General features: G+C 40.1%; 1 protein-coding gene across 1 annotated transcript in view; it reads left to right on the plus strand.

The window, feature by feature from the left end:
* The window catches only part of LOC130290721 (sodium/hydrogen exchanger 2-like), a 74,811-nt gene extending 54,368 nt beyond the window's left edge, over positions 1-20,443 (plus strand). The window contains exon 12 of the mRNA XM_056538731.1: positions 20,298-20,443. Within this exon, the coding sequence (XP_056394706.1) occupies positions 20,298-20,389 (92 nt within the window). The 3' untranslated portion in view covers positions 20,390-20,443. The remainder of the gene's footprint in view (positions 1-20,297) is intronic.
* Positions 20,444-27,636: the final 7,193 nt, after the last annotated feature.

A 27,636-nucleotide genomic window follows, 5' to 3' on the forward strand; every position in this document is an offset into this window, starting at 1 on the left:
ATAACACAATGATAACTCTCTGAGTACAGATAATGTATAGATGTGACCTGCAGTCCTATGTAACACCACAGATAACACAGTGATAACTCTCTGAGTACAGATAATGTATAGATGTGACCTGCAGTCCTATGTAACACTACAGATAACACAGTGATAACTCTCTGAGTACAGATAATGTATAGATGTGACCTGCAGTCCTATGTAACACCACAGATAACACAGTGATAACTCTCTGAGTACAGATAATGTAGTAGATGTGACCTGCAGTCCTATGTAACACCACAGATAACACAGTGATAATTCTCTGAGTACAGATAATGTAGTAGATGTGACCTGCAGTCCTATGTAACACCACAGATAACACAGTGATATCTCTCTGAGTACAGATAATGTAGTAGATGTGACCTGCAGTCCTATGTAACACCACAGATAACACAGTGATAACTCTCTGAGTACAGATAATGTATAGATGTGACCTGCAGTCCTATGTAACACCACAGATAACACAGTGATAACTCTCTGAGTACAGATGATGTATAGATGTGACCTGCAGTCCTATGTAACACCACAGATAACAGTGATAACTGAGTACAGATAATGTATAGATGTGACCTGCAGTCCTATGTAACACCACAGATAACAGTTATTACTCTCTGAGTACAGATAATGTAGTAGATGTTACCTGCAGTCCTATGTAACACCACATATAACAGTGATAACTCTCTGAGTACAGATAATGTAGGAGATGATACTTGCAGTCCTATGTAACACCACAGATAACACAGTGATAACTCTCTGAGTACAGATAATGTAGTAGATGTGACCTGCAGTCCTATGTAACACCACAGATAACAGTGATAACTCTCTGAGTACAGATAATGTATAGATGTAACCTGCAGTCCTATGTAACACCACAGATAACACAGTGATAACTCTCTGAATACAGATAATGTATAGATGTGACCTGCAGTCCTATGTAACACCACAGATAACACAGTGATACCTCTCTGAGTACAGATAATGTAGTAGATGTGACCTGCAGTCCTATGTAACACCACAGATAACAGTGATAACTCTCTGAGTACAGATAATGTATAGATGTGACCTGCAGTCCTATGTAACACCACAGATAACAGTGATAACTCTCTGAGTACAGATAATGTATAGATGTGACCTGCAGTCCTATGTAACACCACAGATAACAGTGATAACTCTCTGAGTACAGATAATGTAGTAGATGTGACCTGCAGTCCTATGTAACACCACAGATAACAGTGATAACTCTCTGAGTACAGATAATGTATAGATGTGACCTGCAGTCCTATGTAACACCACAGATAACAGTGATAACTCTCTGAGTACAGATAATGTATAGATGTGACCTGCAGTCCTATGTAACACCACAGATAACACAGTGATAACTCTCTGAGTACAGATAATGTATAGATGTGACCTGCAGTCCTATGTAACACCACAGATAACAGTAATAACTCTGAGTACAGATAATGTATAGATGTGACCTGCAGTCCTATGTAACACCACAGATAACAGTTATAACTCTCTGAGTACAGACAATGTAGTAGATGTTACCTGCAGTCCTATGTAACACCACAGATAACAGTGATAACTCTCTGAGTACAGATAATGTATAGATGTGACCTGCAGTCCTATGTAACACCACAGATAACAGTGATAACTCTCTGAGTACAGATAATGTATAGATGTGACCTGCAGTCCTATGTAACACCACAGATAACAGTGATAACTCTCTGAGTACAGATAATGTAGTATATGTGACCTGCAGTCCTATGTAACACCACAGATAACAGTGATAACTCTCTGAGTACAGATAATGTATAGATGTGACCTGCAGTCCTATGTAACACCACAGATAACAGTGATAACTCTCTGAGTACAGATAATGTAGTAGATGTGACCTGCAGTCCTATGTAACACCACAGATAACAGTGATAACTCTCAGTACAGATAATGTAGTAGATGTGACCTGCAGTCCTATGTAACACCACAGATAACACAGTGATATCTCTCTGAGTACAGATAATGTAGTAGATGTGACCTGCAGTCCTATGTAACATCACAGATAACACAGTGATAACTCTCTGAGTACAGATAATGTAGTAGATGTGACCTGCAGTCCTATGTAACACCACAGATAACAGTGATAACTCTCTGAGTACAGATAATGTAGTAGATGTTACCTGCAGTCCTATGTAACACCACAGATAACAGTGATAACTCTCTGAGTACAGATAATGTATAGATGTGTCCTGCAGTCCTATGTAACACCACAGATAACACAGTGATAACTCTCTGAGTACAGATAATGTGGGAGATGATACTTGCAGTCCTATGTAACACCACAGATAACAGTGATAACTCTCTGAGTACAGATAATGTATAGATGTGTCCTGCAGTCCTATGTAACACCACAGATAACACAGTGATAACTCTCTGAGTACAGATAATGTAGTAGATGTGACCTGCAGTCCTATGTAACACCACAGATAACAGTGATAACTCTCTGAGTACAGATAATGTAGTAGATGTGACCTGCAGTCCTATGTAACACCACAGATAACAGTGATAACTCTCTGAGTACAGATAATGTAGTAGATGTGACCTGCAGTCCTATGTAACACCACAGATAACAGTGATAACTCTCTGAGTACAGATAATGTATAGATGTGTCCTGCAGTCCTATGTAACACCACAGATAACACAGTGATAACTCTCTGAGTACAGATAATGTGGGAGATGATACTTGCAGTCCTATGTAACACCACAGATAACAGTGATAACTCTCTGAGTACAGATAATGTATAGATGTGACCTGCAGTCCTATGTAACACCACAGATAACAGTGATAACTCTCTGAGTACAGATAATGTAGTAGATGTGACCTGCAGTCCTATGTAACACCACAGATAACAGTGATAACTCTCTGAGTACAGATAATGTATAGATGTGACCTGCAGTCCTATGTAACACCACAGATAACAGTGATAACTCTCTGAGTACAGATAATGTATAGATGTGACCTGCAGTCCTATGTAACACCACAGATAACAGTGATAACTCTCTGACTACAGATAATGTAGTAGATGTGACCTGCAGTCCTATGTAACACCACAGATAACACAGTGATAACTCTCTGAGTACAGATAATGTATAGATGTGACCTGCAGTCCTATGTAACACCACAGATAACACAGTGATAACTCTCTGAGTACAGATAATGTATAGATGTGACCTGCAGTCCTATGTAACACCACAGATAACACAGTGATAACTCTCTGAGTACAGATAATGTAGTAGATGTGACCTGCAGTCCTATGTAACACCACAGATAACACAGTGACAACTCTCTGAGTACAGATAATGTAATAGATGTGACCTGCAGTCCTATGTAACACCACAGATAACACAGTGATAACTCTCTGAGTACAGATAATGTATAGATGTGACCTGCAGTCCTATGTAACACCACAGATAACAGTGATAACTCTCTGAGTACAGATAATGTATAGATGTGACCTGCAGTCCTATGTAACACCACAGATAACACAGTGATAACTCTCTGAGTACAGATAATGTATAGATGTGACCTGCAGTCCTATGTAACACTACAGATAACACAGTGATAACTCTCTGAGTACAGATAATGTATAGATGTGACCTGCAGTCCTATGTAACACCACAGATAACACAGTGATAACTCTCTGAGTACAGATAATGTATAGATGTGACCTGCAGTCCTATGTAACACCACAGATAACAGTGATAACTCTCTGAGTACAGATAATGTATAGATGTGACCTGCAGTCCTATGTAACACCACAGATAACACAGTGATAACTCTCTGAGTACAGATAATGTATAGATGTGACCTGCAGTCCTATGTAACACCACAGATAACACAGTGATAACTCTCTGAGTACAGATAATGTATAGATGTAACCTGCAGTCCTATGTAACACCACAGATAACACAGTGATAACTCTCTGAGTACAGATAATGTAGTAGATGTGACCTGCAGTCCTATGTAACACCACAGATAACACAGTGATAACTCTCTGAGTACAGATAATGTATAGATGTGACCTGCAGTCCTATGTAACACCACAGATAACACAGTGATAACTCTCTGAGTACAGATAATGTATAGATGTGACCTGCAGTCCTATGTAACACCACAGATAACAGTGATAACTCTCTGAGTACAGATAATGTATAGATGTGACCTGCAGTCCTATGTAACACCACAGATAACAGTGATAACTCTCTGAGTACAGATAATGTATAGATGTGACCTGCAGTCCTATGTAACACCACAGATAACACAGTGATAACTCTCTGAGTACAGATAATGTAGTAGATGTGACCTGCAGTCCTATGTAACACCACAGATAACAGTGATAACTCTCTGAGTACAGATAATGTATAGATGTGACCTGCAGTCCTATGTAACACCACAGATAACACAGTGATAACTCTCTGAGTACAGATAATGTATAGATGTGACCTGCAGTCCTATGTAACACCACAGATAACAGTGATAACTCTCTGAGTACAGATAATGTATAGATGTGACCTGCAGTCCTATGTAACACCACAGATAACACAGTGATAACTCTCTGAGTACAGATAATGTATAGATGTGACCTGCAGTCCTATGTAACACCACAGATAACACAGTGATAACTCTCTGAGTACAGATAATGTATAGATGTGACCTGCAGTCCTATGTAACACCACAGATAACAGTTATAACTCTCTGAGTACAGACAATGTAGTAGATGTTACCTGCAGTCCTATGTAACACCACAGATAACAGTGATAACTCTCTGAGTACAGATAATGTATAGATGTGACCTGCAGTCCTATGTAACACCACAGATAACAGTGATAACTCTCTGAGTACAGATAATGTAGTAGATGTGACCTGCAGTCCTATGTAACACCACAGATAACAGTGATAACTCTCTGAGTACAGATAATGTAGTAGATGTTACCTGCAGTCCTATGTAACACCACAGATAACAGTGATAACTCTCTGAGTACAGATAATGTATAGATGTGTCCTGCAGTCCTATGTAACACCACAGATAACACAGTGATAACTCTCTGAGTACAGATAATGTGGGAGATGATACTTGCAGTCCTATGTAACACCACAGATAACAGTGATAACTCTCTGAGTACAGATAATGTAGTAGATGTGACCTGCAGTCCTATGTAACACCACAGATAACAGTGATAACTCTCTGAGTACAGATAATGTATAGATGTGTCCTGCAGTCCTATGTAACACCACAGATAACAGTGATAACTCTCTGAGTACAGATAATGTAGTAGATGTGACCTGCAGTCCTATGTAACACCACAGATAACACAGTGACAACTCTCTGAGTACAGATAATGTAGTAGATGTGACCTGCAGTCCTATGTAACACCACAGATAACAGTGATAACTCTCTGAATACAGATAATGGAGTAGATGTGACCTGCAGTCCTATGTAACACCACAGATAACACAGTGATAACTCTCTGAGTACAGATAATGTAGTAGATGTGACCTGCAGTCCTATGTAACACCACAGATAACACAGTGATAACTCTCTGAGTACAGATAATGTATAGATGTGACCTGCAGTCCTATGTAACACCACAGATAACACAGTGATAACTCTCTGAGTACAGATAATGTATAGATGTGACCTGCAGTCCTATGTAACACCACAGATAACAGTGATAACTCTCTGAGTACAGATAATGTATAGATGTGACCTGCAGTCCTATGTAACACCACAGATAACACAGTGATAACTCTCTGAGTACAGATAATGTATAGATGTGACCTGCAGTCCTATGTAACACCACAGATAACAGTGATAACTCTCTGAGTACAGATAATGTAGTAGATGTGACCTGCAGTCCTATGTAACACCACAGATAACACAGTGATAACTCTCTGAGTACAGATAATGTATAGATGTGACCTGCAGTCCTATGTAACACCACAGATAACACAGTGATAACTCTCTGAGTACAGATAATGTATAGATGTGACCTGCAGTCCTATGTAACACTACAGATAACACAGTGATAACTCTCTGAGTACAGATAATGTATAGATGTGACCTGCAGTCCTATGTAACACCACAGATAACACAGTGATAACTCTCTGAGTACAGATAATGTATAGATGTGACCTGCAGTCCTATGTAACACCACAGATAACACAGTGATAACTCTCTGAGTACAGATAATGTATAGATGTGACCTGCAGTCCTATGTAACACCACAGATAACACAGTGATAACTCTCTGAGTACAGATAATGTAGTAGATGTGACCTGCAGTCCTATGTAACACCACAGATAACACAGTGATAACTCTGAGTACAGATAATGTAGTAGATGTGACCTGCAGTCCTATGTAACACCACAGATAACACAGTGATAACTCTCTGAGTACAGATAATGTAGTAGATGGGACCTGCAGTCCTATGTAACACCACAGATAACACAGTGATAACTCTCTGAGCACAGATAATGTAGTAGATGTGACCTGCAGTCCTATGTAACACCACAGGTAACACAGTGATAACTCTGTGAGTACATATAATGTATAGATGTGACCTGCAGTCCTATGTAACACCACAGATAACAGTGATAACTCTCTGAGTACAGATAATGTATAGATGTGACCTGCAGTCCTATGTAACACCACAGATAACAGTGATAACTCTCTGAGTACAGATAATGTATAGATGTGACCTGCAGTCCTATGTAACACCACAGATAACAGTGATAACTCTCTGAGTACAGATAATGTAGTAGATGTGACCTGCAGTCCTATGTAACACCACAGATAACATATAGTCATAACTCTCTGAGTACAGATAATGTATAGATGTGACCTGCAGTCCTATGTAACACCACAGATAACAGTGATAACTCTCAGTACAGATAATGTAGTAGATGTGACCTGCAGTCCTATGTAACACCACAGATAACACAGTGATAACTCTCTGAGTACAGATAATGTATAGATGTGACCTGCAGTCCTATGTAACACCACAGATAACACAGTGATAACTCTCTGAGTACAGATAATGTATAGATGTGACCTGCAGTCCTATGTAACACCACAGATAACACAGTGATAACTCTCTGAGTACAGATAATATAGATGTGACCTGCAGTCCTATGTAACACCACAGATAACACAGTGATAACTCTCTGAGTACAGATAATATAGTAGATGTGACCTGCAGTCCTATGTAACACCACAGATAACACAGTGATAACTCTCTGAGTACAGATAATGTAGTAGATGTGACCTGCAGTCCTATGTAACACCACAAATAACAGTGATAACTCTCTGAGTACAGATAATGTATAGATGTGACCTGCAGTCCTATGTAACACCACAGATAACAGTGATAACTCTGAGAACAGATAATGTAGTAGATGTGACCTGCAGTCCTATGTAACACCAGAGATAACACAGTGATAACTCTCTGAGTACAGATAATGTATAGATGTGACCTGCAGTCCTATGTAACACCACAGATAACAGTGATAACTCTCTGAGTACAGATAATGTAGTAGATGTGACCTGCAGTCCTATGTAACACCACAGGTAACACAGTGATAACTCTGTGAGTACATATAATGTATAGATGTGACCTGCAGTCCTATGTAACACCACAGATAACAGTGATAACTCTCTGAGTACAGATAATGTATAGATGTGACCTGCAGTCCTATGTAACACCACAGATAACAGTGATAACTCTCTGAGTATAGATAATGTAGTAGATGTGACCTGCAGTCCTATGTAACACCACAGATAACACAGTGATAACTCTCTGAGTACAGATAATGTATGGATGTGACCTGCAGTCCTATGTAACACCACAGATAACAGTGATAACTCTGAGAACAGATAATGTAGTAGATGTGACCTGCAGTCCTATGTAACACCACAGATAACAGTGATAACTCTGAGAACAGATAATGTAGTAGATGTGACCTGCAGTCCTATGTAACACCACAGATAACACAGTGATAACTCTCTGAGCACAGATAATGTAGTAGATGTGACCTGCAGTCCTATGTAACACCACAGATAACACAGTGATAACTCTCTGAGTACAGATAATGTATAGATGTGACCTGCAGTCCTATGTAACACCACAGATAACAGTGATAACTCTGAGAACAGATAATGTAGTAGATGTGACCTGCAGTCCTATGTAACACCACAGATAACAGTGATAACTCTGAGAACAGATAATGTAGTAGATGTGACCTGCAGTCCTATGTAACATCACAGATAACACAGTGATAACTCTCTGAGTACAGATAATGTAGTAGATGTGACCTGCAGTCCTATGTAACACCACAGGTAACACAGTGATAACTCTGTGAGTACATATAATGTATAGATGTGACCTGCAGTCCTATGTAACACCACAGATAACAGTGATAACTCTCTGAGTACAGATAATGTAGTAGATGTGACCTGCAGTCCTATGTAACACCACAGATAACACAGTGATAACTCTCTGAGTACAGATAATGTAGTAGATGTGACCTGCAGTCCTATGTAACACCACAGATAACACAGTGATAACTCTGAGTACAGATAATGTATAGATGTGACCTGCAGTCCTATGTAACACCACAGATAACACAGTGATAACTCTCTGAGTACAGATAATGTATAGATGTGACCTGCAGTCCTATGTAACACCACAGATAACAGTGATAACTCTCTGAGTACAGATAATGTATAGATGTGACCTGCAGTCCTATGTAACACCACAGATAACAGTGATAACTCTCTGAGTACAGATAATGTATAGATGTGACCTGCAGTCCTATGTAACACCACAGATAACACAGTGATAACTCTGAGTACAGATAATGTAGTAGATGTGACCTGCAGTCCTATGTAACACCACAGATAACACAGTGATAACTCTCTGAGTACAGATAATGTAATAGATGTGACCTGCAGTCCTATGTAACACCACAGATAACACAGTGATAACTCTCTGAGTACAGATAATGTATAGATGTGACCTGCAGTCCTATGTAACACCACAGATAACATATAGTCATAACTCTCTGAGTACAGATAATGTATAGATGTGACCTGCAGTCCTATGTAACACCACAGATAACACAGTGATAACTCTCTGAGTACAGATAATGTATAGATGTGACCTGCAGTCCTATGTAACACTACAGATAACACAGTGATAACTCTCTGAGTACAGATAATGTATAGATGTGACCTGCAGTCCTATGTAACACCACAGATAACACAGTGATAACTCTCTGAGTACAGATAATGTATAGATGTGACCTGCAGTCCTATGTAACACCACAGATAACAGTGATAACTCTCTGAGTACAGATAATGTATAGATGTGACCTGCAGTCCTATGTAACACCACAGATAACACAGTGATAACTCTCTGAGTACAGATAATGTATAGATGTGACCTGCAGTCCTATGTAACACCACAGATAACACAGTGATAACTCTCTGAGTACAGATAATGTATAGATGTAACCTGCAGTCCTATGTAACACCACAGATAACACAGTGATAACTCTCTGAGTACAGATAATGTAGTAGATGTGACCTGCAGTCCTATGTAACACCACAGATAACACAGTGATAACTCTCTGAGTACAGATAATGTATAGATGTGACCTGCAGTCCTATGTAACACCACAGATAACACAGTGATAACTCTCTGAGTACAGATAATGTATAGATGTGACCTGCAGTCCTATGTAACACCACAGATAACAGTGATAACTCTCTGAGTACAGATAATGTATAGATGTGACCTGCAGTCCTATGTAACACCACAGATAACAGTGATAACTCTCTGAGTACAGATAATGTATAGATGTGACCTGCAGTCCTATGTAACACCACAGATAACACAGTGATAACTCTCTGAGTACAGATAATGTAGTAGATGTGACCTGCAGTCCTATGTAACACCACAGATAACAGTGATAACTCTCTGAGTACAGATAATGTATAGATGTGACCTGCAGTCCTATGTAACACCACAGATAACACAGTGATAACTCTCTGAGTACAGATAATGTATAGATGTGACCTGCAGTCCTATGTAACACCACAGATAACAGTGATAACTCTCTGAGTACAGATAATGTATAGATGTGACCTGCAGTCCTATGTAACACCACAGATAACACAGTGATAACTCTCTGAGTACAGATAATGTATAGATGTGACCTGCAGTCCTATGTAACACCACAGATAACACAGTGATAACTCTCTGAGTACAGATAATGTATAGATGTGACCTGCAGTCCTATGTAACACCACAGATAACAGTGATAACTCTGAGTACAGATAATGTATAGATGTGACCTGCAGTCCTATGTAACACCACAGATAACAGTTATAACTCTCTGAGTACAGACAATGTAGTAGATGTTACCTGCAGTCCTATGTAACACCACAGATAACAGTGATAACTCTCTGAGTACAGATAATGTATAGATGTGACCTGCAGTCCTATGTAACACCACAGATAACAGTGATAACTCTCTGAGTACAGATAATGTAGTAGATGTGACCTGCAGTCCTATGTAACACCACAGATAACAGTGATAACTCTCTGAGTACAGATAATGTAGTAGATGTTACCTGCAGTCCTATGTAACACCACAGATAACAGTGATAACTCTCTGAGTACAGATAATGTATAGATGTGTCCTGCAGTCCTATGTAACACCACAGATAACACAGTGATAACTCTCTGAGTACAGATAATGTGGGAGATGATACTTGCAGTCCTATGTAACACCACAGATAACAGTGATAACTCTCTGAGTACAGATAATGTAGTAGATGTGACCTGCAGTCCTATGTAACACCACAGATAACAGTGATAACTCTCTGAGTACAGATAATGTATAGATGTGTCCTGCAGTCCTATGTAACACCACAGATAACAGTGATAACTCTCTGAGTACAGATAATGTAGTAGATGTGACCTGCAGTCCTATGTAACACCACAGATAACACAGTGACAACTCTCTGAGTACAGATAATGTAGTAGATGTGACCTGCAGTCCTATGTAACACCACAGATAACAGTGATAACTCTCTGAATACAGATAATGGAGTAGATGTGACCTGCAGTCCTATGTAACACCACAGATAACACAGTGATAACTCTCTGAGTACAGATAATGTAGTAGATGTGACCTGCAGTCCTATGTAACACCACAGATAACACAGTGATAACTCTCTGAGTACAGATAATGTATAGATGTGACCTGCAGTCCTATGTAACACCACAGATAACACAGTGATAACTCTCTGAGTACAGATAATGTATAGATGTGACCTGCAGTCCTATGTAACACCACAGATAACAGTGATAACTCTCTGAGTACAGATAATGTATAGATGTGACCTGCAGTCCTATGTAACACCACAGATAACACAGTGATAACTCTCTGAGTACAGATAATGTATAGATGTGACCTGCAGTCCTATGTAACACCACAGATAACAGTGATAACTCTCTGAGTACAGATAATGTAGTAGATGTGACCTGCAGTCCTATGTAACACCACAGATAACACAGTGATAACTCTCTGAGTACAGATTATGTATAGATGTGACCTGCAGTCCTATGTAACACCACAGATAACACAGTGATAACTCTCTGAGTACAGATAATGTATAGATGTGACCTGCAGTCCTATGTAACACTACAGATAACACAGTGATAACTCTCTGAGTACAGATAATGTATAGATGTGACCTGCAGTCCTATGTAACACCACAGATAACACAGTGATAACTCTCTGAGTACAGATAATGTATAGATGTGACCTGCAGTCCTATGTAACACCACAGATAACACAGTGATAACTCTCTGAGTACAGATAATGTATAGATGTGACCTGCAGTCCTATGTAACACCACAGATAACACAGTGATAACTCTCTGAGTACAGATAATGTAGTAGATGTGACCTGCAGTCCTATGTAACACCACAGATAACACAGTGATAACTCTGAGTACAGATAATGTAGTAGATGTGACCTGCAGTCCTATGTAACACCACAGATAACACAGTGATAACTCTCTGAGTACAGATAATGTAGTAGATGGGACCTGCAGTCCTATGTAACACCACAGATAACACAGTGATAACTCTCTGAGCACAGATAATGTAGTAGATGTGACCTGCAGTCCTATGTAACACCACAGGTAACACAGTGATAACTCTGTGAGTACATATAATGTATAGATGTGACCTGCAGTCCTATGTAACACCACAGATAACAGTGATAACTCTCTGAGTACAGATAATGTATAGATGTGACCTGCAGTCCTATGTAACACCACAGATAACAGTGATAACTCTCTGAGTACAGATAATGTATAGATGTGACCTGCAGTCCTATGTAACACCACAGATAACAGTGATAACTCTCTGAGTACAGATAATGTAGTAGATGTGACCTGCAGTCCTATGTAACACCACAGATAACATATAGTCATAACTCTCTGAGTACAGATAATGTATAGATGTGACCTGCAGTCCTATGTAACACCACAGATAACAGTGATAACTCTCAGTACAGATAATGTAGTAGATGTGACCTGCAGTCCTATGTAACACCACAGATAACACAGTGATAACTCTCTGAGTACAGATAATGTATAGATGTGACCTGCAGTCCTATGTAACACCACAGATAACACAGTGATAACTCTCTGAGTACAGATAATGTATAGATGTGACCTGCAGTCCTATGTAACACCACAGATAACACAGTGATAACTCTCTGAGTACAGATAATATAGATGTGACCTGCAGTCCTATGTAACACCACAGATAACACAGTGATAACTCTCTGAGTACAGATAATATAGTAGATGTGACCTGCAGTCCTATGTAACACCACAGATAACACAGTGATAACTCTCTGAGTACAGATAATGTAGTAGATGTGACCTGCAGTCCTATGTAACACCACAAATAACAGTGATAACTCTCTGAGTACAGATAATGTATAGATGTGACCTGCAGTCCTATGTAACACCACAGATAACAGTGATAACTCTCTGAGTACAGATAATGTAGTAGATGTGACCTGCAGTCCTATGTAACACCACAGGTAACACAGTGATAACTCTGTGAGTACATATAATGTATAGATGTGACCTGCAGTCCTATGTAACACCACAGATAACAGTGATAACTCTCTGAGTACAGATAATGTATAGATGTGACCTGCAGTCCTATGTAACACCACAGATAACAGTGATAACTCTCTGAGTATAGATAATGTAGTAGATGTGACCTGCAGTCCTATGTAACACCACAGATAACACAGTGATAACTCTCTGAGTACAGATAATGTATGGATGTGACCTGCAGTCCTATGTAACACCACAGATAACAGTGATAACTCTGAGAACAGATAATGTAGTAGATGTGACCTGCAGTCCTATGTAACACCACAGATAACAGTGATAACTCTGAGAACAGATAATGTAGTAGATGTGACCTGCAGTCCTATGTAACACCACAGATAACACAGTGATAACTCTCTGAGCACAGATAATGTAGTAGATGTGACCTGCAGTCCTATGTAACACCACAGATAACACAGTGATAACTCTCTGAGTACAGATAATGTATAGATGTGACCTGCAGTCCTATGTAACACCACAGATAACAGTGATAACTCTGAGAACAGATAATGTAGTAGATGTGACCTGCAGTCCTATGTAACACCACAGATAACAGTGATAACTCTGAGAACAGATAATGTAGTAGATGTGACCTGCAGTCCTATGTAACATCACAGATAACACAGTGATAACTCTCTGAGTACAGATAATGTAGTAGATGTGACCTGCAGTCCTATGTAACACCACAGGTAACACAGTGATAACTCTGTGAGTACATATAATGTATAGATGTGACCTGCAGTCCTATGTAACACCACAGATAACAGTGATAACTCTCTGAGTACAGATAATGTAGTAGATGTGACCTGCAGTCCTATGTAACACCACAGATAACACAGTGATAACTCTCTGAGTACAGATAATGTAGTAGATGTGACCTGCAGTCCTATGTAACACCACAGATAACACAGTGATAACTCTGAGTACAGATAATGTATAGATGTGACCTGCAGTCCTATGTAACACCACAGATAACACAGTGATAACTCTCTGAGTACAGATAATGTATAGATGTGACCTGCAGTCCTATGTAACACCACAGATAACAGTGATAACTCTCTGAGTACAGATAATGTATAGATGTGACCTGCAGTCCTATGTAACACCACAGATAACAGTGATAACTCTCTGAGTACAGATAATGTATAGATGTGACCTGCAGTCCTATGTAACACCACAGATAACACAGTGATAACTCTGAGTACAGATAATGTAGTAGATGTGACCTGCAGTCCTATGTAACACCACAGATAACACAGTGATAACTCTCTGAGTACAGATAATGTAATAGATGTGACCTGCAGTCCTATGTAACACCACAGATAACACAGTGATAACTCTCTGAGTACAGATAATGTATAGATGTGACCTGCAGTCCTATGTAACACCACAGATAACATATAGTCATAACTCTCTGAGTACAGATAATGTATAGATGTGACCTGCAGTCCTATGTAACACCACAGATAACAGTGATAACTCTCAGTACAGATAATGTAGTAGATGTGACCTGCAGTCCTATGTAACACCACAGATAACACAGTGATAACTCTCTGAGTACAGATAATGTAGTAGATGTGACCTGCAGTCCTATGTAACACCACAGATAACACAGTGATAACTCTCTGAGTACAGATAATGTATAGATGTGACCTGCAGTCCTATGTAACACCACAGATAACAGTGATAACTCTCTGAGTACAGATAATGTATAGATGTGACCTGCAGTCCTATGTAACACCACAGATAACACAGTGATAACTCTCTGAGTACAGATAATGTAGTAGATGTGACCTGCAGTCCTATGTAACACCACAGATAACACAGTGATAACTCTCTGAGTACAGATAATGTATAGATGTGACCTGCAGTCCTATGTAACACCACAGATAACAGTGATAACTCTCTGAGTACAGATAATGTAGTAGATGTGTCCTGCAGTCCTATGTAACATCACAGATAACACAGTGATAACTCTCTGATTACAGATAATGTAGTAGATGTGACCTGCAGTCCTATGTAACACCACAGATAACACAGTGATAACTCTTTGAGTACAGATAATGTATAGATGTGACCTGCAGTCCTATGTAACACCACAGATAACACAGTGATAACTCTGAGTACAGATAATGTAGTAGATGTGACCTGCAGTCCTATGTAACACCACAGATAACACAGTGATAACTCTCTGAGTACAGATAATATAGATGTGACCTGCAGTCCTATGTAACACCACAGATAACACAGTGATAACTCTTTGAGTACAGATAATGTATAGATGTGACCTGCAGTCCTATGTAACACCACAGATAACACAGTGATAACTCTGAGTACAGATAATGTAGTAGATGTGACCTGCAGTCCTATGTAACACCACAGATAACACAGTGATAACTCTCTGAGTACAGATAATGTAGTAGATGTGACCTGCAGTCCTATGTAACACCACAGATAACACAGTGATAACTCTCTGAGCACAGATAATGTAGTAGCTGTGACCTGCAGTCCTATGTAACACCACAGGCAACACAGTGATAACTCTGTGAGTACATATAATGTATAGATGTGACCTGCAGTCCTATGTAACACCACAGATAACAGTGATAACTCTCTGAGTACAGATAATGTATAGATGTGACCTGCAGTCCTATGTAACACCACAGATAACAGTGATAACTCTCTGATTACAGATAATGTAGTAGATGTGACCTGCAGTCCTATGTAACACCACAGATAACACAGTGATAACTATGTAACTATGTAACTATGTGACCTGCAGTCCTATGTAACACCACAGATAACAGTGATAACTCTCTGAGTACAGATAATGTAGTAGATGTGACCTGCAGTCCTATGTAACACCACAGATAACACAGTGATAACTCTCTGAGTACAGATAATGTATAGATGTGACCTGCAGTCCTATGTAACACCACAGATAACACAGTGATAACTCTCTGAGTACAGATAATGTATAGATGTGACCTGCAGTCCTATGTAACACCACAGATAACAGTGATAACTCTCTGAGTACAGATAATGTAGTAGATGTGACCTGCAGTCCTATGTAACACCACAGATAACACAGTGATAACTCTCTGAGTACAGATAATGTATAGATGTGACCTGCAGTCCTATGTAACACCACAGATAACACAGTCATAACTCTCTGAGTACAGATAATGTATAGATGTGACCTGCAGTCCTATGTAACACCACAGATAACAGTGATAACTCTCAGTACAGATAATGTAGTAGATGTGACCTGCAGTCCTATGTAACACCACAGATAACACAGTGATAATTCTCTGAGTACAGATAATGTATAGATGTGACCTGCAGTCCTATGTAACACCACAGATAACACAGTGATAACTCTCTGAGTACAGATAATGTAGTAGATGTGACCTGCAGTCCTATGTAACACCACAGATAACACAGTGATAACTCTCTGAGTACAGATAATATAGTAGATGTGACCTGCAGTCCTATGTAACACCACAGATAACACAGTGATAACTCTCTGAGTACAGATAATGTAGTAGATGTGACCTGCAGTCCTATGTAACACCACAGATAACAGTGATAACTCTGAGAACAGATAATGTAGTAGATGTGACCTGCAGTCCTATGTAACACCAGAGATAACACAGTGATAACTCTCTGAGTACAGATAATGTATAGATGTGACCTGCAGTCCTATGTAACACCACAGATAACAGTGATAACTCTCTGAGTACAGATAATGTAGTAGATGTGACCTGCAGTCCTATGTAACACCACAGGTAACACAGTGATAACTCTCTGAGTACAGATAATGTATAGATGTGACCTGCAGTCCTATGTAACACCACAGATAACAGTGATAACTCTGAGAACAGATAATGTAGTAGATGTGACCTGCAGTCCTATGTAACACCACAGATAACAGTGATAACTCTGAGAACAGATAATGTAGTAGATGTGACCTGCAGTCCTATGTAACACCACAGATAACACAGTGATAACTCTCTGAGCACAGATAATGTAGTAGATGTGACCTGCAGTCCTATGTAACACCACAGATAACACAGTGATAACTCTCTGAGTACAGATAATGTATAGATGTGACCTGCAGTCCTATGTAACACCACAAATAACAGTGATAACTCTGAGAACAGATAATGTAGTAGATGTGACCTGCAGTCCTATGTAACACCACAGATAACAGTGATAACTCTGAGAACAGATAATGTAGTAGATGTGACCTGCAGTCCTATGTAACATCACAGATAACACAGTGATAACTCTCTGAGTACAGATAATGTAGTAGATGTGACCTGCAGTCCTATGTAACACCACAGGTAACACAGTGATAACTCTGTGAGTACATATAATGTATAGATGTGACCTGCAGTCCTATGTAACACCACAGATAACAGTGATAACTCTCTGAGTACAGATAATGTATAGATGTGACCTGCAGTCCTATGTAACACCACAGATAACACAGTGATAACTCTCTGAGTACAGATAATGTATAGATGTGACCTGCAGTCCTATGTAACACCACAGATAACACAGTGATAACTCTGTGAGTACAGATAATGTATAGATGTGACCTGCAGTCCTATGTAACACCACAGATAACAGTGATAACTCTCTGAGTACAGATAATGTAGTAGATGTGACCTGCAGTCCTATGTAACACCACAGATAACAGTGATAACTCTCTGAGTACAGATAATGTAGTAGATGTGACCTGCAGTCCTATGTAACACCACAGATAACACAGTGATAACTCTGAGTACAGATAATGTAGTAGATGTGACCTGCAGTCCTATGTAACACCACAGATAACACAGTGATAACTCTGAGTACAGATAATGTATAGATGTGACCTGCAGTCCTATGTAACACCACAGATAACATATAGTCATAACTCTCTGAGTACAGATAATGTATAGATGTGACCTGCAGTCCTATGTAACACCACATATAACAGTGATAACTCTCTGAGTACAGATAATGTATAGATGTGTCCTGCAGTCCTATGTAACACCACATATAACAGTGATAACTCTCTGAGTACAGATAATGTATAGATGTGACCTGCAGTCCTATGTAACACCACATATAACAGTGATAACTCTCTGAGTACAGATAATGTAGTAGATGTGACCTGCAGTCCTATGTAACACCACAGATAACAGTGATAACTCTCAGTACAGATAATGTAGTAGATGTGACCTGCAGTCCTATGTAACACCACAGATAACACAGTGATAATTCTCTGAGTACAGATAATGTATAGATGTGACCTGCAGTCCTATGTAACACCACAGATAACACAGTGATAACTCTCTGAGTACAGATAATATAGTAGATGTGACCTGCAGTCCTATGTAACACCACAGATAACACAGTGATAACTCTCTGAGTACAGATAATGTAGTAGATGTGACCTGCAGTCCTATGTAACACCACAGATAACAGTGATAACTCTGAGAACAGATAATGTAGTAGATGTGACCTGCAGTCCTATGTAACACCACAGATAACAGTGATAACTCTCTGAGTACAGATAATGTAGTAGATGTGACCTGCAGTCCTATGTAACACCACAGATAACACAGTGATAACTCTCTGAGTACAGATAATGTATAGATGTGACCTGCAGTCCTATGTAACACCACAGATAACAGTGATAACTCTCTGAGTACAGATAATGTAGTAGATGTAACCTGCAGTCCTATGTAACACCACAGATAACAGTGATAACTCTCTGAGTACAGATAATGTAGTAGATGTGACCTGCAGTCCTATGTAACACCACAGATAACACAGTGATAACTCTCTGAGTATAGATAATGTAGTAGATGTGACCTGCAGTCCTATGTAACACCACAGATAACACAGTGATAACTCTCTGAGTATAGATAATGTAGTAGATGTGACCTGCAGTCCTATGTAACACCACAGATAACAGTGATAACTCTCTGAGTACAGATAATGTATAGATGTGACCTGCAGTCCTATGTAACACCACAGATAACACAGTGATAACTCTCTGAGAACAGATAATGTAGTAGATGTGACCTGCAGTCCTATGTAACACCACAAATAACAAAGTGATAACTCTCTGAGTACAGATAATGTATAGATGTTCCCTGCAGTCCTATGTAACACCACAGATAACACAGTGATAACTCTCTGAGTACAGATAATGTATAGATGTGACCTGCAGTCCTATGTAACACCACAGATAACAGTGATAACTCTCTGAGTACAGATAATGTATAGATGTGACCTGCAGTCCTATGTAACACCACAGATAACAGTGATAACTCTCTGAGTACAGATAATGTATAGATGTGACCTGCAGTCCTATGTAACACCACAGATAACAGTGATAACTCTCTGAGTACAGATAATGTATAGATGTGACCTGCAGTCCTATGTAACACCACAGATAACACGGTGATAACTCTCTGAGTACAGATAATGTATAGATGTGACCTGCAGTCCTATGTAACACCACAGATAACACAGTGATAACTCTCTGAGTACAGATAATGTATAGATGTGACCTGCAGTCCTATGTAACACCACAGATAACACAGTGATAACTCTCTGAATACAGATAATGTAGTAGATGTGACCTGCAGTCCTATGTAACACCACAGATAACACAGTGATAACTCTCTGAGTACAGATAATGTAGTAGATGTGACCTGCAGTCCTATGTAACACCACAGATAACAGTGATAACTCTCTGAGTACAGATAATGTATAGATGTGACCTGCAGTCCTATGTAACACCACAGATAACACAGTGATAACTCTGAGTACATATAATGTATAGATGTGACCTGCAGTCCTATGTAACACCACAGATAACACAGTGATAACTCTCTGAGCACAGATAATGTAGTAGATGTCACATGCAGTCCTATGTAACACCACAGATAACATAGAGTTTTTGATGTGTTCCTCTTCTCCTGACAGTAGGGGGCAGCGGTGACACCCCAGGAGTATACGGGAGGAGGACGCCCAGTTGTGAGGATGATACAGCGGAGACGATAGAAGAAGACGACTGATAAGACCCGCAGAAGGAATCTCCGCAATATCCTGAGGCTTCAGCCCAGTGTTTCCGCACCAGAGTGCCTCCAGCTGTTGCAAAACTACAACTCCCAGCATGCCCGGACAGCCTTTGGCTGTCCGGGCATGCTGGGAGTTGTAGTTTTGCAACAGCTGGAGGCCCCCTGGTTAAGAAACACGATCACTATTAGTCCTATTAGTGTCATCCATCTCCCGATACAGAACAGATTTCCTCGAAAAATCGCTCCGATCAGACGGCGACACCATCACCGCGACTCATCCGCAGAAACGGCCATAAAGATCCGTAATACAATATACCTGCGCTGATACATTGTAACGAGTCATGTGCATTTCCTTTAAAGTTTCTTTCTTTTTTTTTTCCTGTATAGAGAAACTGATAATGAGTGAGATTTATCACTTGCATTAAAATTTGCGCAATTTTTTCTTTTCATCCATAATTCATAAATTATTCACACATTTTATAAATTGTGTGAATTATTTTATTTTTTTCAATGCGCAATGGCGGAAAAGACGCGCAATGATGACCTTCCAAAATCCTTCACCACCTCAGGAGTGAAGTTTACTTGTGCAATTTTTTTTTCCATTAACCATCTGCACAAAAAAATAAAAAAATAATAAAAAAATAAAAATAATTTTTTTTTTTTTCTTCCGGAAATGAAAAATTTGTTGCATTTATCATCTGCGTAAAAAAAATTGCACCAACAATAGATTAGTTGCTTTTACCGTCTGCATAAAAAAAAAAAAATTGCACGAAGAAATTTTTTTTTTACGGAAATGATATTCCTTGCATTTATCATTTCGTAAAAAATAAAAAAAAAAATAAAAAAAATTGTGCCAAAAGTTTTTCTTTAAAGGGGTATTCCAGGAAAAAACTTTTTTTTATATATCAGCTGGCTCCAGAAAGTTAAACAGATTTGTAAATTACTTCTATTAAAAAATCTTAATCCTTTCAGTACTTATGAGCTTCTGAAGTTAAGGTTGTTCTTTTCTGTCTAAGTGCTCTCTGATGACACGTGTCTCGGGAAACGCCCAGTTTAGAAGCAAATTCCCATAGCAAACCTCTTCTAAACGGGGCGGTTCCCGAGACACGTGTCACCAGAGAGCACTTAGACAGAAAAGAACAACCTTAACTTCAGAAGCTCATAAGTACTGAAAGGATTAAGATTTTTTAATAGAAGTAATTTACAAATCTGTTTAACTTTCTGGAGCCAGTTGATATATTAAAAAAAAAGTTTTTTTCCTGGATAAACCCTTTAAGGCTAGGTTCAGACTACGGAATTTCGCTTTGAAATTGCAGGCGGAAATTGCGCTTGCTAAAATGTATAGTGTAGTGAAGGATTTTCCGTTCACAAATTCACACTTCGGAATTTGTGAAGCAGAATTTGTGAACGGAAAATCCACTTGGAAATTTCCGTCTGAAGAATGGCGTTGCTCTATCTTCAGGCGGAAATCCGCGCGGAACACATTGCGGTCTATTAGAGACTGCGGTGTCCGCGCGGTCCTAGTGCTGACTGATTCAGTCAGCGCCGGCCGCACTCGGAATCTCCAGACGGAAATTTTCTGCCCGGAGATTCCGTAGTCTGAACCAAGCCTTAGGCAGACAATAGATTAGCGGATTTTATCAACTGCGTAAAAAAAATATTTTTCGAGATTTTTTTTTTTTTTTTTCCACGGATGATAAATTTGTTGCTTTTATCATTAGCATAAAAAAATTGCCAAAATAATTGCGCAAAAACAATAATAAATCTACCTGAAATTCAATGAGATGCTAAAAACAGGAGATTATTCTTAGCCCCCTCCCCCCCCTATTAAGAATATATATGACGCCCCCTATTGGTCACATCATGGCTAGTGCTATACCAAACATTGAGGTAGAGTGTAGCAGTTGCCATTTTTTATTTTTATGGAATTACAGATTTGTTGCATTTATCATCTGCGTAAAAAAAAAAAAAAATAAAATAAAAAAAAGAATTTGTACAAAATATTTTTTTAACGTAAATGACTGATTTTTTGCAATTATCATCTGTGTGAAATTTTTTTCGCAACAAATATATCATTTTTTTTAACGGAGATGACAGATTCTTTGCATTTAGCATTTGCGTAAAAAATATTTGCACAACATTTTTTTTTTTCAGGCAGATGATAAATGCAACAAATATATCTCTGCACGCTGAGCGCAAAAATAAGAAAATGAAAATGCAAGCGCAAACTGTCATAAAAAAATGTAAAAAAATAAACATTTATACAAAAGTAATTTTTTACGTAAATTACAGATTTATTTGCAATTATCTGCGTGAAAAAATTTGCGCAAAAATAGATTTTTTTTCTAACGGAAATGACAGATTCTTTGCATTTAGCATCTGCGTAAAAAATATTTGCACAAATTTTTTTTTTTCTCAGGCAGATGATAAATGCAACAAATCTATCTCTGCACGCTGAGCGCAAAAATCCGAAAATAAAAATGCGAGCGCAAACTGCCATAAAAAATTTAAAAAAAATAAAAAATTATACAAAATAGTTTTTTTTAACGTAAATGACAGATTTATTTGCAATTATCATCAGCGTGAAAAAAATTTGCGCAAAAATAGATTTATTTTTTGTTTAACGGAAATGACAGATTTTCTGCATTTAGCATCTGCGTAAAAAATATTTGCACAACATTTTTTTTTCTTCAGGCAGATGATAAATGCAAAGCGCGCAAAAATACGAAAATGAAAATGCGAGCGCAAACTGCCATAAAAAAATGTAAAAAAATAAAAATTTACACAAAATAGTTTTTTTTTTACGTAAATGACAGATTTATTTGCAATTATCATCTCCGTGAAAAAATTTGCGCAAAAATAGATTTTTTTTTTTACGGAAATGACAGATTCTTTGCATTTAGCATCTGCGTAAAAAATATTTGCACAACATATTTTTTTCTTCAGGCGGATGATAAATGCAAAGAACCTATCTGCAAAAAATACGTAAAAATGAAAATGCGAGCGCAAACTGCCATAAAAAAAATCATTGCCAAAAAATTGGGGAAACAATCATAAATGCTCCTCCCCCTTTATTTATTTTCACTGCTTCGGGTCACATGTCTTCTGATTGTGTCGAGGTTGTGCCAAGTATGGAGGAAGGTTAGAGTGCAAGCTCATCGGTTGAGTTGCAAAACTACAACTCCCAGCATGCCCGGACAGCCGTTGGCTGTCCGGACATGCTGGGAGTTGTTGTTCTGCAACAGCTGGAGGCGCCCTGGTTGGGAAACACTGCGCCATATTGTTATTGCTCGCTGCTCATCTTTCACTATTATTTAGCCACTAGGTGGCGTCGTCTTACATTGTCTGAACGGGATTTGCTGTAATAATGAAATTCCTTCTGATAATCCAGAATATCCGATGATCCGGCGGTGATAAACGTTACTGTATATGGATCGGCGCCAACAAGAACGCTTCCCCCATCCTATCCCGGGAAACGTCTTTTCATCACCTACAGTTTTTCCTTTCAAGGACGATCCTTGGTGGGGGGGGGGGGGGGGGTTGGTGGATGGGTATAATCATGAATAATTTTGGGCGCAATTTCCGCACGATATGACAGCGCTGACAACTCCGCCGATCCCCGGACCAGACATGAGAAGAGAGAGAAAAAAAAAAAAGAAACGCGCTCGTCGCCTCTTTCATCTCTTCTGGAATTTTCCATATACGAACGCTATTCGTCTAATCACATTATTATTTTCTACGTCCCCTAAAAATAGCGCCAAGGGGGGAAGTGGGTATTATGGCGCTGAAAGGATCCTGAATGACAAAAATGTGAAGTATGCGAGATCCGGCAATCACGGCGAGTGCGGCGCACATGTTTCCTGAGACGCTGATCAGACGCATCAGGGGCCGGAGCGCGGACGCTGACACATTCCTGCTCGCTTTTGCTGTTTTTTTTTATTCCGACGATGATGAAATCCATGTGTACGGCAGGAAAAAGCGCCGAACGCTTAGATCAGAGCGACACTCCACATGAGAAGAGGGAACAAACTACTCTCTGCTGCATCACAACGCGCTGGGCGGACGGAGCTTCACCACCGCGACGAAGGAACGCTACGAAATCTACGTGAAATTCAATAAAACGCTAAAAACCGGAGATGATTCTGAGCCCCCCCCCCTCTCTATCTATACAGAATATATGACGCCATCTAATGGTTACATCATACTGGGAGATGTATCAAACCTTGTGCGCTGTGGCGCAGTTGCCTATAGCAACCAATCAGAAGCCCCTTTTTAAAAACGAAAGCTAAAATCTGAATGGTTGCTATGGGCAACTGATAAGTGAAAGCTGGAATCTGAATGGTTGCTATGGGCAACTGTTAAGTGAAAGCGGGAATCTGAATGGTTGCTATGGGCAACTGATAAGTGAAAGCTGGAATCTGAATGGTTGCTATGGGCAACTGTTAAGTGAAAGCTGGAATCTGAATGGTTGCTATGGGCAACTGTTAAGTGGCGCTGGAATCTGAATGGTTGCTATGGGCAACTGATAAGTGAAAGTTGGAATCTGAATGGTTGCTATGGGCAACTAAGTGAAGCTGGAATCTGAATAGTTGCTATGGGCAACTTATAAGTGAGAGCAGGAATGTGAATGGTTGCTATGGGATCAACTGATGAATATAAAAGATATCTGGTTGAATCTGGTTGCTACCGTGTTTCTCCGAAAATAAGACCGGGCCTTATATTAATTTTAGTCACAAAAAAAACACACTAGGGCTTATTTTCAGGGTAGGGCTTATTTATTTACGGTATGGGGGGCTGCAGGAGTGTGGAGGATGGGGGGCTGCAGGAGTGTAGAGGATGGGGGGCTGCAGGAGTGTGATGGATGGGGGGCTGCAGGAGTGTGAAGGATGGGGGGCTGCAGGAGTGTGGAGGATAGGGGGCATCCTCCACACTCCTGCAGCCCCCCATACTCCTTCAGCCCCCCATCCTCCCCTTCCCCTGTCGTCCTCCACACTCCTACCGTACCCTACAGCAGTGTTTCCCAACCAATGTCCTCCAGCTGTTGCAAAACTACAACTCCCAGCATGCCCGGACAGCCAAAGGCTGTCCGGGCATGCTGGGAGTTGTAGTTTTGCAACAGCTGGAGGCACACTGGTTGGGAAACACTGCCCTACAGTGCCCCCCACCCCTCGGTACCCTCCTGCGAGATCTTCTCCTGTTGCTTAGCAGCCGGGGGCAGGGACACGTCCGTAACGTCGGCCGTGCATACGCGCCGACGTTTTAGAACGTCAGCGTCCCTGCCCCGGCTGAATTACGGTAAGCTAACTTGCTGCGGGTGCCACGGGACCAGCCAAAGGAGGCAGGGGGCTGGCCGAGGGGGGCTGTGGGGTCGGCGGGCATTACTGGGGTGGCCGGGCGCGGTGTCGGATCTGCGGGCATTACCGCACTGTGGTGGCCGGAGGGGGGGGGGGGGGGGTTGGGAGGTGTGTGGAGTCTGCGGGCATTACTGTGGTGGCCATGTGGGGTCTGCGGGCATTACTGGCGGCCGCGGTCCGCCAGCAGATTACCCCTGAACTTATTTTCGGGGTAGGGCTTATATTGCAGCCCTACCCCATAATCCTGCTAGGGCTTACTTTCGGGGTAGAGTTTATTTTCGGGGAAACACGGTATGTGTAAGTGATATATGAAAGCAAAAATTAATTGGTTGCTATGGACAACTGATAAATGAAAGCTGGAATCTGATTGGTCGCTATGGGCAACTGATAAATGAAAGCTTAAATTTGGTTGTTATGGACAACATACATAAAAGCTGGATTCTGATTGGTTGCTATGGGCAACTGCTCCACTAATCTGCTGCACAAGGTTTAATAAATCTACCATGATGGTTGTTATCATTGGGCTCACAGGACGGATCCTCCATAACGTCTAAGGCCGCATTCACATCAGGTTTTTTTCATACAATATTAGTTTTGAAAAATGATATATCTAGATCAGTGTTTGCCTACCAGGGTGCCTCCAGCTCTTGCAAGACTACAACTCCCAGCATGCCTAGAAAGCCGACGGCTGTCTGAGCATGCTGGGAATTGTAGTTTTGCAACAGCTGGAGGCACCCTGGTTAGGAAACAATGATCTAGATATATAATTTTTTTTAAATTTGGTCCGTTTACATTTTTGTTCAATCTCTTTGTTGGATTTGATAAAAATCCACCATATGTCCGGTGGATCTGATTTTTAGATAGATTTTTAGCACATGATTTAGCAACCATAAGCTCAACGGATGCAAAAAAACTGATGCAAAAATTGTAATGTGAATGAGGCCCAGCGGCAGGACCCCCGCGATCTGACATCTTATCCCCTATCCTTTGGATAGGGGATAAGATGTCTAGGGGCCGAGTACCCCTTTAACCCTTAACTGTCGTGACGCCAGGGTGAGGGTTCCTCTGCATATATATATTCTACCGCCGCCCGTCCCAGGAACGATAGGGAGGAATAAAGGATTGTCCAGAACCGGAATTGTAGTAAACTGAAAATAACTTTACTGCAGTTTTTCTGCAGGATGCAATCAACAGTCTTTACAAGAGGACCGGACTTTAGGCTCCTCACAGGTTGGTTGGGACTTTGTAGGGAATAAGCTTTGAGGCTTGATTTACGCTGTTCCACTGAATTTAGGGGTTTGATTTAGGTTCAGTAGTCACGTAGGATTAGCTGAATTGGAGTTAGGTAGACTCACGGTTATCAAGAAGTTAAAGGAATAGGCTTCAGGCCTAATTAGTCTTGTAGATTTGTACAGAGCTCCTCTCGCTGTCATATCCCGGGGGAAAGAGAGTGATCATTGGGTAACAGCGCCCTTATATCTGAAGGGGCAGGCTCAAAGCTTATTGGTTCCCCAAACCTGTCAGTCCTAACACAAAGGATTGTAGTACATCACATGACTCAATCACATGGCCTGAAAGGTCCTAAACTCTAGCATAACACATTTACTATAGATCACATGACCTAAGGTCCTGTAAGTAACCTTTATATTATTAAATATATTAAATATATACAACAAATTACAGATTTATGAGGCGACTGAGGGTTATCCCACTAAGAGAATCCTAACAGCACGGAGGAACTCTGACTATGGGGACTTACGACACAAGGTACAGGACCATGTCCAGTACCGGGACACCACACATCTATATAGAACACGTGATGCCCCCTATTAGTCACATCATGATCTTGTATAATTGTACACAGTACAGATAGCTGATAACATCTAATAA

The sequence above is a fragment of the Hyla sarda genome, chromosome 9, assembly GCF_029499605.1.
Source record: "Hyla sarda isolate aHylSar1 chromosome 9, aHylSar1.hap1, whole genome shotgun sequence".
NCBI lineage: Eukaryota > Metazoa > Chordata > Amphibia > Anura > Hylidae > Hyla > Hyla sarda.